The 20,165-nt window shown below is 40.5% G+C and overlaps 1 protein-coding gene across 1 annotated transcript in view; it reads left to right on the forward strand.

Moving 5' to 3' along the window:
- Positions 1 to 20,165, forward strand: part of LOC127643232 (NMDA receptor synaptonuclear signaling and neuronal migration factor-like) — a 44,775-nt gene that overhangs the window by 11,358 nt on the left and 13,252 nt on the right. Inside the window, exons 3-12 of the mRNA XM_052125877.1 lie at positions 105 to 788; positions 903 to 975; positions 12,378 to 12,430; positions 12,933 to 13,022; positions 13,580 to 13,707; positions 14,771 to 14,854; positions 15,193 to 15,226; positions 15,390 to 15,460; positions 15,587 to 15,666; positions 15,760 to 15,862. Of these exons, the coding sequence (XP_051981837.1) occupies positions 105 to 788; positions 903 to 975; positions 12,378 to 12,430; positions 12,933 to 13,022; positions 13,580 to 13,707; positions 14,771 to 14,854; positions 15,193 to 15,226; positions 15,390 to 15,460; positions 15,587 to 15,666; positions 15,760 to 15,862 (1,400 nt within the window). The remainder of the gene's footprint in view (positions 1 to 104; positions 789 to 902; positions 976 to 12,377; positions 12,431 to 12,932; positions 13,023 to 13,579; positions 13,708 to 14,770; positions 14,855 to 15,192; positions 15,227 to 15,389; positions 15,461 to 15,586; positions 15,667 to 15,759; positions 15,863 to 20,165) is intronic.

Genomic DNA, 20,165 nt, shown 5'->3' on the forward strand with positions numbered 1-20,165 from the left:
ACTGTTACCAAGACACAATGCACAAGCCAAAGTGCGAGCAAAGTGTTCTTATTTGTTCTTTTCTGTCCCTTTCTCTCACGCTCACTTTCTCCCTTCTTCTACAGATCATTTGCTATCTGACACCATCACTGGTCAAGACAAAGAGTCCTCGGACATTAGCAGTCTGAACAACAAAATTAGCCTTCAGCCATACTCCCATCACACTCTTATGGTCAAGCCATTTCAAGAAAATATTCCACCAGTCTGCCAGTCTGCCCCTCTTCTGACCAGTTCCAAGCGTTGTCTCTCAGTCGAGTGCAGCCTCTCCTCTGAGGACCAGCAGCATCACAGGTGTGTAGAGAACTCTTTGAAACCAGCACGTGTCTACACCATTACCAGAGAACGAGATATGCTTGGGGGGCTGGGAAGCGAAGAGAGTTTGGAACTAGAGGTGCTAAAAAGAACCACAGAGCCACCACAAGCCAATGCTCCCTCCAATTTACATGGCAGCCAGCATCGAGGAAGCCATCACTGTGGAAACAACGGCCACATCCACCAGCATCACTATGGTCAAGCCCCTGTGACACAACCTTTTCAGAGCTCACGGAGCACTCATAACGTCCGGGACTGGGGATCAAGTCGGAGCAGGTCGAGGGAGGACTGCACCCCAGATTGTGTGGCCTGCATTCGGCCACACTGCCAGAGCCAGCGCTCTTTGGACCTTGATAACTCAACTCATGATAGTGGCAAGCAGCACAAGAAGCTGGAGAGGATGTACAGTGAAGACCATGTGCCCTCTGAGGACAGAGGTGAGGAGGGTAGACGATAATGCATCTCTGTTCGCCGCCACTGAATGGTGGTTTATTGGTTTACTCATGAGATTTACACAATGCCTGAAAGACCCTTTCTCTTTTTGTTTGCAGATGATCATGCCAATAGCTGGTTCCCTAAAGAGAACATGTTCAGCTTCCAGACTGCAACCACCACAATGCAAGCGTGAGTACACATGGGATTCATGACATCGAACCTCTCGTTCTGTCCTTCCATTTCCTCTGGAGAGGGCTTGGTATATTAAGAAGACATATCATTAAGTTATCCTGACTCATGCATGTGAGAGGGCAGGATATATTCTGTCTCTTTCACTTTTTTTCTTTATTCTTCCTCCTTTTCTTCATCCTCTTTCTCATCTGCTTCTTCTTCCTCATTTTCATCCTATTTCTCTTTCCTCCACCCTTCTTTTTCTCCTATACATAATTTTCTTTCTCTATGTCCTCCTCTTCCTCATCCTCTTTCTCTTCCCCTTTCTTTTCCTCTTTTTCTTTCACATCCTCCTCCTCTCCCTCATTCTTTTCTTCCTTCTCTCTATCTCTCCCTTTGTACTCTTTCTCTGTTTCTTCCTAATTTTTCTCCTGTTTGTTTGCTTTACGTTTTACTCCTCTTTAACCTCCTTACTCTCTTTAATTTCTTTTTACTCCTTTTTCTCTATCTCCTCATCTTTCTCTTTAATTTCCTCTTTTCTTTATCTCCTCCTCTTCCTCATCAACTTTCTCTTTCTTTTTTCTTTTTCTTCCTCATTCTTTTCCTATTTTTCTTTCTTGTTCTCCTCCTCTTTTTCATTATTTTATTCATTCTCCATATCTCTCCCTTCCTCCTCTTTCTCTTCCTCTTTCCTCTCCTCTTTTTCTTTCCTGTTTACTCCTCTTTCTCCTTATTCTCTTTCTTTTATCTTCCACCTTCATTTCCTCCTTTGTCTCTATATTCTCTGCTTCCTCTTTCATTTAATTTTCCACTTCTTCACGCTTCACGCTTTGCCTCTTTTTATACCTCTACCTTTTTCTTTTCCTCTTTAACTTTCTCCTCCTATTCCTAATTTTTTATTCCTCTGTTTTATCCCTCCCTTTATATCTTTCCTTTTCTCATTCTCACCTTTCTCTTTCATCTTCTTTTATTATTTATCCATTCTCTTTTTCTTTCCCTTCCTACTCTTTCTCTTGTCTTCCTCATTCTTCTATTTCTTTTTCTTTACTCTTTACTACTATTTCTTCTCCTTATTCTCTTTCTCATCTATTTCCTTCTATTTTCTCAGCCTGACTGCTTAATTATCACCTGCCTCGCTAAAGTCATAATTACAGAGCCCCCTGGTTGAGCCCCCCATTGGGTGCAGTCCACCTCCTCTCAGCTGATGTGCAACCACACGATGCCCTCCCATCTTATCATTTGATGTCACTTCTCTCTCCCTTTTCCCCTCCCTTCCCTTCACTGTCTCCCTTTCTTTGTCTTCAAATCCATTGCTACTGTATCTCTTCAACTACTTAATTCACTTTCTCCTCTGGCTTACTCACACCTTCTCTTTGCTGACTTCTTATTGACACTTTCACTTTAGAACATTTTAAATTTGTGTGAAATGTCAGTCTTTCATGTTCTGTTGTAGAAATTGAATTTTAGTGATAATTGACTAAACAGTAGTGATGAAGCAGTCTGGTGACGCTTTCATATTAACTGACCTAGAGTTAACAAATGAATGACACTCTTTTCCATCTTTTCATTTTTTTGTGAGTTTCTCATGAAGGTTAAAGTGCCTTTTCTCTCTTTCCACTCTTTATCTTTTTGGTTATGCGTCTTTCCTTGGCTCTAAAGAATATCGTGAGTATTACTTTCAAATTAATCCACCATTTTTAAAACTCCACTCCATCCCCACCCTCTGCTCCTGTGTGCTTCAGTATCTCCTGTCCTGTGTTATCTGTTAATCCACCAGCATTGGAGGAGCTCTGACTCACACAGCACACATAAACTTTCCTCCAGAACCTAGGGAATTTACTTTGCTGTCTACTGCTTAAACTGTAAAAAAATAAAAAAATAAAAATCATCACTACATTATCATAATGGGAACAAAATCTATGTTTCTATCTATTTAACTTATCACAATAATTTCTGTCATCTCTGATCAATTTTATGAGTTTCAACTGGATTTTCCTCATCAGTAATTTAAGGAATAGTTCACCCCAAACTGTAAATTCTGTCATCATTTGCTCACAATTATCCTTTTCAAATGCGCATTTTTTGTAATTTCCTACACATAACACAAAAAGATATATTAGGCAGAATGTTAGCCTCAGTCACTATTCACTTTCATGGCATCTTTTTCCATACAAAGTGCATCGTGACTTTTTTCATTCTGCCTAACATCTCCTTTTGTGTTCCACAGAAGAAAGACATACAGGTTTGGAGCAATATAAGGGTGGATAAATGATGATAGCGCTTATGTTTTGCGGTGAACTATCCCTTTTGTTTAAAGTGGTTGAAAATGTGCAATTAACTTATCACTGCAGGTTGTAACTTTTGAACCACATTGAATTAACTTAAAATTTAAGGCAACAGAAACTTAGTTTTCAAATTTAGTGGGTTGATTTTTTTTACAGTGAACATAGGCTGCTGCCTTCTAAGGCATCATTGTAACTGAAATGAAACCTCAGTGTGGAAGGGATTAATTTGGAACACTACATAGGCAGCAACTCCCTGTGGTACACAAATAGCGCTTGTCTGACAATTGATTATAAAATATAATAATTGATTATGATATATATAAATATAGCCTGAGCATACCCCAGAAAAGTCACTCATCTTAAGATCCACACACAGTGTTCTAAGACTGTCACGAGTCAGGTTTCTGAAGGATTTCAAGCTGACATAGATACAAATAGATACATATTAGATAGAACATATATGCATCCATGCAGCCATATGTACAAACACAAAGCTGTTATAGTTCTATAAATGTATCTTCTGTGCTGGTTTTTGACTGAGTGTCTGTGACACTTGACGTTGTTGTGGTTGTAGTGTTTAGTGTGAATACATACGTCTGTGTGTGGTTGTCAGTTGACCTGTGGGTGGTGATAAGCACCTGTTGTGGTTGAACCTACCTGTGGTGACTTTAGTTTTACCCCTTGCACTGCTCCCTGTACACGCACGCAAGCACACACACACACACACTCACACACACACACACACACACACCCACAGCCTATAACACTATGACCGGTCCCAGCAGGGCATTCCGTGGAATTGCAGAGACAAAGAGAAGGAAAAAAGAGCAAGAGGCCACCGCCATGATAGAGAGGTACTGTCTACTACCCCTACTGTCCTGTGTCCCAGCCTGACCCCTACTCATAAATGTAGAATAAAACCTACATTAGAGAGATAGTGCTTGGTTTCTGTTCTGACCTGTGTTATTGTAGTATAATTGTATTTCTCACTTCTCAGCTTTTTAAAGACCCCATAAAAATCACAAAGGTTTTGTTCCTAGTTGCGGTCGCTGCCTCTCTGCCTCTTGACGGCCACGATCGCTGTCTCATCTGCATGGGCCACGCCCAGGCTGAGATGGAGTTCGTGGATCAACACGGAGCTGTTGACCATGCTTGCCTGGGCGGTGGCGAGTGTAGAGCTTTAGTAGAACCCTCCACCTGGGTTCCTGTGCTCAAAGAGAGCACTGAGTGCCACTCACAGACACACCCCAGTCCCATTCTTCCCAGAGGTGCACAAGGAGCTCACAAAACCACCTCCGTCCTACACGCCATGGCCATCCTGCTGGTGCACCAGGCCAAGGCACTGAGAGAACTGAATGAGGATAGTCCTGGCCCGGGACTGATGCATGAGCTGCACTCAGCGACCGATTTCACCCTCCAGGCGATGGAGGTCACGGCGTGGGCTCTCGGGCAGGCGATGTCCACCTTGGTGGTCAAAGAGCGCCACCTGTGGCTGAACCTGGTCGAGATGGAGGAGGCTGACAAGGTGAGTTTCCTCAATGTAGAGCCCACCCGCAGGAAGCTGACCCATCCTATCCCATAATCCTGTGACAAGAACTCTAGGAAGGCTTCGAAGCGCCCCTATGACAGGCAACCCAGGGACGTGGAGACCCGCTGTAAGCTTGGAGGTGGTGGACAGGCCACTCCAGCCCCCGGTGGAGGGCCGGGAGGAGAATCCTTTGTTTCATTTGATTTTGATTTCCACATTTTCAAAGAAAGAATGATTTCCTCATTCCCTGTGTTACAAAACCGGTGTATACTGCCGTCGTTATGTCACGCCGCTCGGGTTAATGCAAATGAGACAGGAGAGCAGGAGTCCCCCTAGTAAAAGTGTCCAGGTGTGCCGTTGATGTGACAGATGCCTCCAAGTTAGGCTGGGGCACCATGTGCAATGGGCATGCAGACGCAGGCTCCTGGACAGGGCCGCGACTGCGTTGGCATATCAACTACCTTGAGTTGCTGCCGGTATTGCTCGCCCTGTGGAGACTTCGGCCATTGATCAAGGGCAAGCCTTTGTTGGTCCGGACGGACAACATGGCGACGGTAGAGTAGTTAAACCGCCAAGGTGGTTTACGCTTGCATCACATGTCGCTACATCTGCAGTCTATTCCTCTGGATTCAGACTGAAGTAGCTACAGACCACTCACATCCTGGGTGACCTCAACCGTGCAGCAGATGCACTGTTGCGGCAGGTCACACTCAGGTCCTCCGTAGCCTTGTGGCTGGCGAATTTGGCAGAGAAATTCGATGCCAGCCCAGTATGTGCGCTAGTGTTCCCTGTACTGGGGTAGGTGCTCCACATGTGCTGGTTGCCCGTGAGTAACCCTGTGTGATGTATTTTCCGTGCTACGGTTTCCTACCATGGGGACTTCCTCCACATGTGATCTGTCGGTCAATAAGAGCATGTGACGTATTTCCACACGTTACCTCTCCTTCGTGCAGGGTGTGGTCTCCGCGGTGTCTTTACCCTTGGGAAAGGACACCACCACACCCGACATGATATATGGCCCCAGCTGAATGATCTTCCATTCCATGGGGAGAAAAAAAAAGAAAAGAAGAGGGCTGGTGCGGCCTGTGCCCACTATGAGCAGTTGTCTTGTTCCCGGGTAGCGGGGGACTGTACAACACTACACCATTACACCAAATTCCAATGGTTGTTGGATTATTTTGGATTGTGTTTTAACCCTTTTGGTGTTTGTTGGTGTTGGACAGTGTGGACAGCAAATCAAGATTTATGTTTTCCCAACCTTATAAATCCATTAGACAACTTCAGAATGTTTGAAATTTTGGCATGGGTTGGGGTGAACCAGATGGGTCTTAAAAGAAGCGACAACCAATCGGCAAGTAGCAAATCATGGTTTAAGGCTATTACTAACTAAAGCCTAATGGCTATAACAAAATACTCAGCTGTTGATTTGTGGAACAACGGTTGCGTGTATCAAGCTATTTCTTGTGGTTTTTAAAATCTACACTCTAATTCAGCACACTACACTGCAGAACTGTCCTTTTTTATCTCCCCTAAAGGCACACGGCATGTTGAGGAGTCACGATAATAGGCTTACCAAAGCAGAAAGAAAGCAGCAATTTATTTATCTTAGTAGTCCACTGCACACGCATTAAGCACCTGGGTTTATGTGTGTATGGCTGTCTGTTTGAATGTTCAGATCAATAGGCCAATCGAGTAACTCAAGGTTCAGTGCCTGGAGTGTGTTCATCGATACAGCTGACAACTGAACACCTTCCGAGTTTCACTTATTAGTCGAGTGTCATGCAGCACACCAATGCCATATGCAAAATACTGTAAATAGCTCAACAGCAAATTTAGTAATGCCTGGCTGAACTGACTTACATAATGTAAACATACTTTTTCACGGGTGCGTTCTAATGGACTTGCTGTTAGATATATCATCAAAAATTCTTCCAACATTATTCTGAATGACTAGAGGGAACCGTGTACAGTTCTCTGAAGGTACAGTGAATTGAAAGGACAAACATTATCTTAAGATTCATTGCAAAGGCACAAAAGAGTTCAGCTAACATGGGCACGTTTAGGGTGTTCTGGAGAATAGAAAGATGGAAAGAGCAGATTGTGGTATTTTTTAAGAGTTCCCAACACTACTGAATAACATTACTGTAGATGTCTGCCTCTTTCCCTGATGGGTGCAGATTGGTTGCATCCATTGGTATTTCAAAACAACTGTAGTGTAGGTTTGTGTACATGTAGGTGAGATCCTGAGACTGGTCTGTTTCTTTATCTGAAGAACAAAGTGAAAGATTACTAAATCCCAGTTTGCCTTCTGGCACTGGTTAGGGTTTGAAGTGAACCCCTGTAGAGCACAACCGTTGGGTTTCGGAAGTAAAAATCACATTTTGTTTCTCCATAGGTGAATTGTCCAAGGTTGTTGATCGATGGTATATGCCTTTGTTGTAGTCATTAGTCTCTTTATTTCAAATGCATTGTTTGAAAATCATGTTTAGAAGAAAAATTCCTCTTGAAGATCTACACAATCCATGATCCAGTAGAGAATGATCTATCAATCTGAGAATCGTTGCCAACAAAGTGCGCCGAACAAGTTCAGCAGCTACCGCCCACTCCTATGGTGCACTGTAAATTACGCAAACTAGTCAGTCTCCCAACAGTCTCAAAATAACAGTCTCAAAATTGTATATTTGCAAATATCTCATATTTTGAAATTAAAATAAAATATATTATTACTTTACTTATAATCAACAACTTTAAATCAGTTTTTTTTTTATATGTTTTTAATTCGCTTACACTATCATTCATGGGTTTTATTTCATGCTCTCATGAAAGACATACACAGTCTTGTACCATTGTCTTTTTTCTGGTTTTCTTTTTTTTGCTTCAAATCCAAGTTTGTAATGGAGTGATTCAACTTGGAGCTAGTTGGTTTGTTGTTGTTCATTGCTTAGAACTCTATTACGAAGGATTTAAGGAAATCCCTGTGGAAAAAAGTATGGGAAAATTCTTTTGAAAACAAGATCTCTCTATTGAGTATGTATAATTTGCATATTTGCATACTCCTGGCCACATTTATTATAGTATAATCTCATAACTGCTTGTCTCCAAATAAGTTGCCTTTGGAGAGCTGCTCACATTTGCATCTTTTGTAGTGCATCTGTGACAGAACAATGAATTTTGTGGACCCCAGGAAGACTAGTAACCACTTCTGGAAGCTAATGGGGATCCAAATAAACAATAAAGAATGCATGCAGGTTTTGGGGTTCAAAGGAGAAAGATACTTTAATAAAACAATAAAGCTGGCATCTTCTCCTCCAGTTAGGCTGGTGAGTTGTTACTTAGTTTCAGTCTAAATAGCTGATGCTAGTACCCATGGTTATATCCACGGTGGTGAAGGAATACATGTACTATGGTTTGGACCCAAAATTACAATGTTAAAAGAGACCTGCAGGGGAATGGGAGGTGGAATCCAATTGTGAAAACAGCCCAATCGTTTTTTCAGAAATTCTGATCTCATTCTATTCTGCACATTGGAAGATGTTAGAGTTTAGTTTTTTCCTGAAAGCTATCATTAACTTTGCATAAAAAGTAAAGGGTCAAGAGAGTATACAAGCATATACAGACAGCATGAGAATAATGATACATATCTGTGAGGATCAACATGTCACACATATGACTTATCTATTTTAAGCACACTCACATATGAGGACTTCTGTAAGATCATAAGCGTTTCTTGACACCCTTCATATTGACTTTGACAGTGGTTTAGAAGAATGTCAGTGAGATAGACATACTGTATGAATAAAAGCAATTCGGACAACATGCATAGTCACAGTGCTCATTATAACAGTCTCAAATATGAGGAAGATATTAAAATGTCTATCTGTTTTGTTAAACGTTCACGTTGGTGGATTTGATTAGAGGCTCACATTGCAGCTCAGCACATAAAATATTGCCTCTGCTATGCCTCACTTACATACTAGGAGAATATTAGTTTTCCTATATTTTACTGGCTTATACCACAGTTGTGCTTTCTAAAATTGTGGGTTGTGCTGCAGCAGCATTATGCCTGCAGAGAAACTACATAAGAAATGGCCCTGACACTTGTAGGAAATAGGGCACCCTGTCCATCAGTTTTGATTATTATTTTTTTGTGTGCAAGTTTTTTCCTTTACTTTGCATAAGTCAAATTACCTAGAAATTCCATGCCTCCTGGTCCAACTGTAATTTGTATAAGGGCTTTGCATTGGCTGTGTGAGCTGCTATATTATTTGTTGGTAAATTAGGAAACTTCTCCACACACTCCTACTTTACTAGAACACACTACGGTGTAACCATGGCTACCTGATGCAGTGTGGAGTGCTAATGAGAGGAGGAGAGGAGAGAGAGTGTACAAGAGAGAGGGTCAACTGAACTCGCTTTGATTCTTTGATGAGGGAATATGTAGTGGTACATTTTATGTGACTGCATGCTAACTCCACTGACAGCTAATTTCAGTGTGAGAAAGTCACCGGAGCTGTGTTAATGAAGACAAGAATCACTGTGAAAGACTTTGAATATTGAGACAAAGTCTTTCAGAAGGATGGCTTTACTTTTCACACTTACTATAAGCATATTGCGATTATTGCAGTTTACTGGGCTAACTCTCAAGCTGTAGCTATAGCAAATTAAACTGTGTACATTTTTATGTACATTTTACTAACTGAGTAGTTTTATATTAACACATATTTTGTGAATGACTTTTGTAGAAATAACTTAGTCACATGCATATCTTCCACCCACAATTTATTTATCAGAGTGACTATTTGCGCTTGGTGTAAATAGCACCAGCCACATAGCGTGGCTATTTGCACTCAAATAGTCTAGTGCTGTGGTTCCCAACTCTGTTCCTGGAGCCCCCCCAACACTACACATTTTGAATATCTCCCTAATCAAACACACCTGATTCAACTCATCAGCTTGATAGTAGAGACTCTACAACCTGAATTGAGTGTGACAGATAAGGGAGATAAATAAAATGTGCAGTGTTGGGGGGGCTACAGGAACAGGGTTGGGAACAACTAGTGAAAACACCAAAACTGAATACAAACTGCACCCCCTGTTGTAGCTGTGGTGGTGTGGAACGTAAGGATGGTGTAGAAGTGCTTTTTTCGTGCAGATGACCCGGGTTTGATAACCCCTTTGTTCAACATTTCTCATCCTCTTTCCTGTCTCCACTTTCAAAATTTATTGTACTTAGAATAGTAAATCAAAATTTATATATACAGTAGGTTGATTTTCTGAAGGTCGGGGAGCGGAGGGAAAGGTTTGATCCAGGTAAAATTAACCATGGATTAATATAATAATATTGTAGAAACCAAATGGAATAAACCATTGTGTTACTAGAGTAATATGGTGTTAATACAGTAACAATGTTTAATTTTATGGTTACTATACTTTTATTACAAAATACCATGGAGATACTATGTATCTGTAGTACATTTGTTTGTAAGAGAAGGTTAGGGTTAGGTTTAGGGGAAGGGGTTGGTGCACTGCTGTGGCCAAAAGAATTGGCAGTGACATAAACTTTGTGTTTTGCAAAGTTTGCATGTTTTCACATGTTTCTATGGTATACTGGAAAACAATGATTAGCATTTCATGAGTTTTAAAGGCTTTCATTGGAAAAACATTAAATATATGCAAAGAGTCAATATTTATAATGTTGACCCTTGTTCTTCATAACCTTTGCAGTTTGCTCTGGCATGCTGGATATCATCTTCTGGGCCAAATCCTGACTGATGGCGATCCATTCTTGCCTTATTAGAGCTCAGATTTGATCACAGTGTGTGGGCTTCTGCTTGTCCACTCGCCTTTTGAGGATTGACCACAGGTTCTCTATGGGATTAAGATCCAGGGAGTTGCCTGGCCACGGATCCAAAATTTAAATGTAATGACCTCCGAGCCAATTCATTATCACTCATATGCTCTATCATGCTGGAAAATGCAAGGATCATCATCAAAATTGCTCCTGGATTGTAGGGAGAAGTTGCTGTTTCAGGGCATTTTGATACCATTCTTTATTCATGTTTTTGGGCAGAATTGTGAGAGAACCCACTCCCTTGGATGAAATCAACCCCACACATGGATGGTCTCAGGATGCTTCACTGTTGGCACGACACAGGACTCATGGTTGCATTCACCTTTTCTTCTCTGGAATATCGATTTTCCAGATGTCCCGGATTTTTGATTTTCCAGATTTCCCCTTACAGTTGGAAGGGGGCTTCATCAGAGAAAATTACTTTGCACCAGTCTTCTGCTGTCCAATCCTTGTAATTCCTACAGAATTTCAGTCTGTCCTTGATGTTTTTCTTGGAGAGAAGTGGCTTCTTTGCTGTCCTTCTTGACACCAGACCATTGTTGAGTGTGCAGATGCACTCGCACCAACCTGCTGCCAATATTGAGCAAGCTCTGCACTGGTACACGATTCCGTAGCTGACTCCTCAGCAGGAGATGGCCCTGGCGCTTGCTGGACACTCTGGGACGTCCTGAAGCCTTCTTCACTGCAGTTGAACCTCTCTCTTTGAAGTTCTTCAAATATTCTTGCACCTGAAAATTTCCTTGTATGTGAGGCCATTTTGATGCAAAACAATGATAGCTTCACATCTTTATTTAGAGGTAACTATTGCGAACAAGAACACAATGATTGGAAGCACTTCTTCCCTCCTTTTATAGCAATCAGTCTGCTCTTATAATCCAATCAGAATGACAGGAGTGATTTCACCTGACTAGTACTCATTCACACTTTCCCTGGTGCTGCTTATATGATTAGTGAAATGATGTTAGCTGGTCATATTGTGCCAGGGGCAAAACAATTTGAAATTTGGGTTTTTGCAATAAAGTAAATTATTTTGGCCAATGAAGCTTTTTGCAATTATTTAAAATGCATCTGATCACTCTGCATAATAATCTAGAAACAATGTGAATCAACACCACAACAACTGAAGCAGAAAACATTTGGAAACTTTAGCAGAAAACAAAATTTATGTCACTGTTTTTGGCCATGGCTGTAGGGTGTCTGTGTGACTTTAAATAAACACAATAAACACACTTCACTGATGCCCCTGTACTGTATATTTGTATTTAATTAGGGCTGCTTATGGTGTCAGCCACTATTTGCACTGGGGTGCAAATAGCATTTAGCACTATTCTATGAAGATCTGGAAGTGTTCGATTTTGCGTTATTGTGTTTCTCACTGTGACTGCTTCTAAGGCAGCCAGATGACGTAACAACCAGTGAACGCTGTTAATCGGGACGATTGGGACCAAAGTTTTGGCTACGATGTGTATTGTACAGTCTGACATAACGTTGCACACAAAGAAATGAAAATGCTTATTTATACTGAGGAATTTGGAGTACTGGAGATCTGTTTTTACCAAGGTTGTTTTATAACTTCAAATACTCAACCCTGTCCATAATCAGGCATGGCTAAGGCTATCATGTATACATGGACTGTTTAAAAGCATATTTAAAATGTCAGTTTTTATCTTCTTTTCCTCCATCTGCCATTTTTGTGTGTTTTCTCTTTATGCCTCTTTCCAATCCACTGTGCTTCTGCCAATCTTTTGTATCCCAGAAACTTCCGGAAGCACCTGAGGATGGTGGGCAGCAAGAGGGTCAAGGCCCACAGTGAGTTGTTTGTAGATATATGTGTATATATGTACAGTATGTGTGTTTTTGAGTGTGTACTGACATGAGGATGTGTGTCCATACTGATGTTATGTGTGAGAATGAGAGTATGTTGTTAGTGATTTTATCTGTATATTTGTGTGTGAATATGTGAAAATAACATTGCTTTATAATAATTCATGGTGTCAGATGAGTTATTTTCAGGGGGATGCTCCAGGTATCTGATAAAAGCAATAAAAGCAAAACCATTCGGTGCTCTTGTCTGAAACACAGTCATAAGGGTTAGTTTTTTCATAAACTCTTCCTGATCATTTCTGAATAACTCACCTCCCTCTCATCAAAAAGGGCTTCAGTGTAAAGAGTAGTGAAATTGATTCTCATTTTTAGTGCATATCAGTGTAAAACTGGCATACTTCAAAAAGTGTCAGACAAGAGCCGAGAGTACAGTATGTGTGTTGATGAGCAGTGTGTGTAATGCTTTCCTCCTCCGCTTCATTATTAGCATTCGCTGATCGCAAAACGAAGAGTTTCAGCCGCTCCTGGAGTGACCCCACTCCTGTCAAGCCTGACTCTCTCCATGACTCCAGAGACAGTGAGTCCACACACACGCACGCACGCACGCACACTCACTCACTCACTCACTCACTAACTCATGCATGCACGCACGCACACACACACACACACACACACACACACACACACACACACACACACACATACATAGTCTCTGTTTCTAATTGTATCACATGCACGTGATTGGTCACCCACACAAAACACCAAGATGTTTGCCTAATTGTCCTTCAAAGAGGATGACTGTGTATCACAATGTGCATCTTATCTCCCAATATCAGCATCTGTGTACAATATAAATGTGTGCATCTTACTGCTTACAAGTACAGTACTGCTCTCTCTTTGTGTCATGTGTTTAAAACATAGCACTAAGAAGCCCTGTCTTGTGTTGCTCTGTGTGGTTTTCTGTCTTTCTGACCTGTCAAGACCTTTTCTTTGCAAACAAAAGAGCAGCAAGCATGATAATTCATACTAGGACCCCAGACCTCACAGACATGGATGATAGAATCCTTGCCTTGAGGACCTGTCATCTCATTGGTTGTTTTGGGGATGTCTGTGGTTTTCTGTTTGTGTGACTAGGTGGAGACCTCCAGACATTGTCTGGCAATCTGGATGAAGCAGACTGTGATGATGTGGACTGGGAGGAAGAAAGGGAGATGGAAAGAGCAGCTTGCGAGGGCGATGACTTCATTCCACCCAAAATTATGGTACTTGCATTCTTTCTATGAAAACAATTTCGTTAACTGCAATAAAAATAAAAACTCACATAACTGGAAAAACTGAAACTAAACTAAAATACATTTGAATGACTCCAAAACTTGCTAAAGTAAAATACAAATGACCACCAATTAAGTTAATTTAAGATACATACTCTATTATAATATTTGAAACTTTTACAGCCCACCATCATTAAACATGAAAATGCCATTATCCTGTATAGTGATGACACTTGATTATGCTGAGATTTTTAATTGCATTAAGCCAATGGCGTGAGTTGGGGGTGGGGCTATCTGTTTGTTTGAAACCATTTTTGCAATTCTGTTTCGGAGATGCTAGTGGCGCAGAAATTACAAACCTCAGCTTTCGTGTTTTAAATGTGCACTCGGTCATTGAAAAAATTTTTTTTTTGGCAATGCTAATAATTTATAGAAGAGTATAACTACACAACTCAAAATATAGGCTAATTTATTTACCAACGTTTCAGTTATCAGGCTTTTTCAAGGTATAATTTCATCACAAATGATAAAAAACAAATATAGAGTCAACATTTACCAACAGGCGAAGATGATTACATCATAGCGGAGGTTTGTAATTAGCTAACGAGCATGTCAGTTTTTTAGACTACATCTAAAACTTTAGAAAACAGCCATATAATGAGAAGAAAGTAATCCCGTTGTATGTCAAATGAAAAACAATTTAAAGACAATTAAAGAATTTAAATGAGTGCATTGGCAGTCCTAAAATACCTAAACTGAAGCTTGAAAGCACATAAAAATATCTAACAGTAATGAAGTGAAAACAAACAAACAAAAACGAAACTAAATTAAAAGGACATATTGAAAACTGTAGAAATACAAACTAAATAAAAATGGTAAAACAATAAAAACCCTGAATCTGATCGCCCACATCTACTTTGACAAGAAATCTTAAGCAATATGTAACAAAAAAATGTATGAGCTCATCAACAGACCATCATATCATGTTGTGCAGCTTTTTGGTCATCAGGGTCATTAATAGGCATGTATTCAATTCATCCTTGTTTTTAAACAGCTAATTTCATCGAAAGTACCAAAGGCAGAATACGTTCCCAACATCATCCGCCGGAACGACCCCTCCATAATCCCTATTCTCTATGTGAGTATGGTTCAATGAGGCAGTCACGCACTGGATCAAAGAGAATTTAAGTTTTGATTATCTAGTACAAAGCCCCTCATGTTAAGCAGTGTAAATGATTGCTGCCAGTCAGCTCTCTCATGTAAGTTTTAGTAGTGCAAATCATCTCTTTAGCCTGTCATTTGATATTGCCCTGGTAACAGCTTTGAAATGCAGAGGCTATGATTTAGGGCTGATATTACACTTTAAGTATGTTCGAATAAAAACATCACCTAATATTTACCAACAGATAATTCCTACCTCAGATTAGCACTGTTTTTTTACAAGCCGTTCAAGCATGCTCTGTGTTCTGCCCTCAGGATCACGAACACGCCACTTTTGATGATATACTAGGTACGTGTTAATTGGGCTACACAGGTTTTTGTGTGCTTGTCTGATGTTGGCTGCTGTTGTTTGTTTACTATGAAAGTTGTGGTTTGTAAATTAATATGATTCCCTTGTTGCCTCTCTCTCTACTTCTCTGGTATCTGTCTTCTCTCATCTCTCTCGTCTTCAGAGGAGATTGAAAAGAAACTAACCGCCTACAGAAAAGGCTGCAAAATCTGGAACATGCTTATCTTCTGTCAGGTTTGACAAATATGTTTGTATATGTGTGTGCGTGTTATTATCTCTTGCTTTTTCAAAAGTGTGCATGTGGTGTATTTGTGTGCATGTAGTTCTGCACAGTGTAAATTGGCTCTCTGTGTTCTCCAGGGAGGTCCAGGTCATTTGTACCTATTGAAGAACAAGGTGGCCACATTTGCTAAAGTTGAGAAGGAGGAAGACATGATACAGTGAGTGTTTGTACTCACAAAGCCCAAATAAATTACTCTCTGCAATACCTGCATTGTATTCTCTTTGTAATCATGCTGAGCTTTTGTGCGCAGGTTCTGGAGGAGACTTGGCAAATTCATGAGTTTATTAAATCCCGAGCCTAACCTCATCCATGTCATGGGCTGCTACGTGCTTGGCAATGCTAATGGAGAAAAGGTAGATAATTTATTCTCACCTCCCCAACCCATTTCTGAATCAATGTTTAATGCCATTAGCGTTCAGAAATTTTAGTCTTGAGCTTTTTTGCCATAGACACAAGACAGGAAATTAAGGGTGAGAGATTGGGCTAATCAAACCTATGCCTCTCAAATGAGCACCATGCTAAACACTGTCATAAATCTATTAGTGTTTACAGAATGACTGTCTCTTCTGTACAGCCTCACCTTTCCACACTGTGGTAGGTGTGTGTGCGTGAGAAAGAGCATGACAGATGGGAGTGTGTTCGGGGTCAGGCTGTGATAAGATGGAAGGAGATGAGGGTGCCAGATTGACAACCAACTACTCTGTGTCTGAAAGATAGACAGTCTGTCACCCTTCAGCCCCCACACTTCCCTGCCTCACACAAACGCACATGCTTAGACGTGTACACACACGCAGTCTCTTGGTGTCAGGTAGTACAGTTCCCTCTGGCCACCACAACTCTGGACATGTATCAGTTATGTCAGGTTGGACAGGGTGTTGTAACTACTACACCCTTACAAAAAAGTACTATAGGGGTACCACGGTACAGTGATGTATCAGATCAGATGGTAATAGCATGGTATTTTGATATATACAATTGTAATGAATTATAATTTAAGGAATAATGTACAGTCAGCAGGAATCACCCTGAAGTGGTTTATATTGCGCTAACAACCAGCTGACTGTACATTCCTAACCAAATAAATAAATAGATGGACCTAAAATATTGATTTGCATTGAAATTATGTCATAATGTGAGAATAATTAAATCTCTTAGCAGCTGAAATCCACCTCCGGTTTGTGTCTGAGTTCTGTTGGTGTTTATTTTGTGAAAATGACCATCTGACTCCTCATTATCCAGCCTATTACAAGACTACTTGCCAAATAAATAAATGGACATGAAACTTTGATTTGAGTTGCGATGATTTTATTAGCTTATTTGTTAGAGATTGCACAGTGATCCGACAAGCAGGAAAGATGACTCGCATTACCCGGACGACCGGTCTGATCTTAAAGGAAAGTTCTGGGTTTAATACAAGTTAAGCTTAATCGACAGCTTTTGTGGCATTACATTTATTACCACAAAGATGTATTTGGACTTGTTCCTCCAAAAATCGAGGTTACAGTGAGGCACTTACAATGGAATAGAATTGGGGCCAATTTTTTAATGCTAAAGTACTCACTGTTTCAAAAGTATAGCCACAAGACAAGAAGGATATGCATATAATCATGATTTTAGTGTGATTAAATCACTTACAAACCATTTCTGTGTAAAGTTATAGCCAATTTAACAATTTTGTTACCATGAGGATGTAGTCAACAAAACCTAAAACCTTAAAATGACTGTAAAAATTACAATTTAAACAACATTACAGCTCAAATAATATACACATTTTAACAGAAGAATAAATGCAATAGCTTTTATAAAATTATAAGCTTCACATTTCTGTTTAAACCCTACAAAAACTGGACACATTCAATGTAATTATCCCCATTCACTTCCATTGTAAGTGACTCACTGTAACCTCGATTTTTAGAAGAGTCGAAATTCATATTTGTGGCAATCAAACGTTATGCTACTAATTCTGTCGATTGAGCTTAACTTGTATTGAACCTGGAATTCCTTTAATTCCTTTAATCCCTGAATGTGCGGTTGTTACTCAGAAAAAATCGTACTGCTAGATGGCACCACTGGCCAATCAGAATCTAGTATTCCAGAGCACCATGTACAAATCCTCATATACTCCAAGGTAAATCATAGAATAACATGCTTTTACCATAGAACATGTCCAAAAAAATTGAGTTTTAAATGAAGTTCGGAAGGAGCTTGTTCATGTAATCCTGTTAAAATCTGTATAACTTTCTTTCTTCTGTCGAACACAAAGCAATTCTTCAAGTTTTTTGTCATATAATGCAAGTCCAGAGAGATTCTATGCTGTCAAGCTCCAAAAATGGCAAACAACACAAAAAACCACAGTAAAAGTAGGCTATCCTATATTAAGCCTTCTAAAGCAAGGCATTGTGTGATGAAGAGACTGAAATGTATTCATTAAAAAGTTAATCACAACTTTCGGTTTGTTTGTAAAAGTCATGTCTGCATTGTGGACAGTATATTAAACCTGTTGACCTGTTTCACATGCATGTCATAAATTCAGGGCTCAATAAAGATGACTCTGGAGCCAATGTAAATGAGTATCAGGTCAGTTGATGGAGCTGCCACTTGATCTATAGGGCCAGTGCCGGACTGTCTCAAAAATGTACATTAATTGATGTTGTACATGTGTTTTTTTATGCCTTGCAAATGCAAACATATGTATTTCAGTGATGTATTGAGCACCATTTTTGTGCTGATTGAAACGTGTTCAAAGGTGACATTATCTTTGTTTTGGAAACAGAGAAGAGGTTTTCTTGAATTGAGAAAATGATGTGTATTAGTCTTAAAAGTGTTTTTATATAACCCATTAACCGTTTATATATATATATAAACGTTATATATATAAAAAGCATCAAACTACACACACACACACAATTCTGTGAAAAAGTATTTTCCCCCTTCCTATTTTCTTACATTTTTGTGTATTTTTCATACTAAATTGTTTTAGATCTTCAAACGAGATATAACATAAAACAAAGACAACCTGAGTAAACTCAAAATACAGTTTTCTCATATATACATATATACATTATATATATATATATATATATATATATATATATATATATATATATATATATATTATTATTATTATTTTTTTTTTAAGTTATCCAACACCTATATCGTCTCGGGTTACATGTGTAACCCTTGTTCCCTGAAAAAAGCGGAACGAGATGTTGCGCTGCTAAGCGCTACGGGGAACAGCTTTAGCTGTGAGCCGAGCTGAATAATGTGTGGAACACCTCAGTGAACATTGACCGGAATTTATAGCCTCGGCTGATGTAATCATTAGATGCACCTGAGGCCAGGCTAGAAATGGATACGTCACCAGGTGTCGTCAGATACTTCTTTTTGAAGAGCAGTCCTGGGACGTCCCAGTGCGGCAAAGCAGCGCAACACCTCGTTCCGCTTTTTTCAGGGAACAAGGGTTACACATGTAACCCGAGACGTTCCCTTTACAAAAAGCTTCACTACGATGTTGCGCTGCTAAGCGCTACGGGGAACGCAATACCCACGCCGCCGCACTTGGGGCTGTCCGTACCCTTACGGTTGTGCAGTGTACTCACAAAAACGCGAGAGGTCTCAGACATGAGCTTCAGATGTCGACTCAAGGGCATAAGAGCCCGGAGTAGCATAAACATCTAATCCATTCAATTTTGATGAATGTGTGCGGAGAGGACCAGCCTGCCGCATCACAAACTTGTTCAGACATGAGCTGAGATGTCGACTCAAGGGCATAAGAGCCCGGAGTAGCAAAGCATCTAACCCATAAAGTTCGATGAATGTGTGAGAAGCGTACCCTATCGCCACACAAACTTGTCATAAAAACTGATGAATGTGAGCGGAGAGGACCAGCCTGCTGCATTACAAACTTTTTCAGGCATGAGCTGAGATGTCGACTCAAGCAAAAGCATCTAACCCCTAAAGTTCGATGAATGTGTGCGAAGAGAACCCTATCGCCACACAAACTTGTCATAAAAACTGATGAATGTGAGCGGAGAGGACCAGCCTGCCGCATCACAAACTTGTTCAGGTATGAACTGAGATGTCGACACAAGGGCATAAGAGCCCGGAGTGCAGAACATCCAAACTAAAAAAGTCCAATGAATGTGTGCGGAGAGGACAACCTGCCGCATCACAAACTTGTTTAGGGATGGGCTGAGATGTCGACTCAAGGACATAAGAGCCTGGAGTAACAAAGCATCAAACCCATAAAGTTCGATGAATGTGTGCGAAGAGAACCCTATCGCACCACAAACTTGTCATAAATGATGAATGTGAGCGGAGAGGACCAGCCTGCCGCATCACAAACTTGTTCAGGTATGAGCCGAGATGTCGACTCAAGGGCATAAGAGCCCGGAGTGCAGAACATCCAAACTAAAAAAGTCCAATGAATGTGTGCGGAGAGGACAACCTGCCGCATCACAAACTTGTTTAGGCATGGGCTGAGATGTCGACTCAAGGACATAAGAGTCCGGAGTAGCAAAGTATCTAGCCCATAAAGTTCGATGAGTGTGTGCGAAGAGAACCCTATCGCACCACAAACTTGTCATAAAAACTGATGAATGTGAGCGGAGAAGACCAGCCTTCCGCATCACAAACTTGTTCAGGTATGAGCTGAGA

The sequence above is a fragment of the Xyrauchen texanus genome, chromosome 4 (assembly GCF_025860055.1).
Source record: "Xyrauchen texanus isolate HMW12.3.18 chromosome 4, RBS_HiC_50CHRs, whole genome shotgun sequence".
Classification (NCBI taxonomy): Eukaryota; Metazoa; Chordata; class Actinopteri; order Cypriniformes; family Catostomidae; genus Xyrauchen; species Xyrauchen texanus.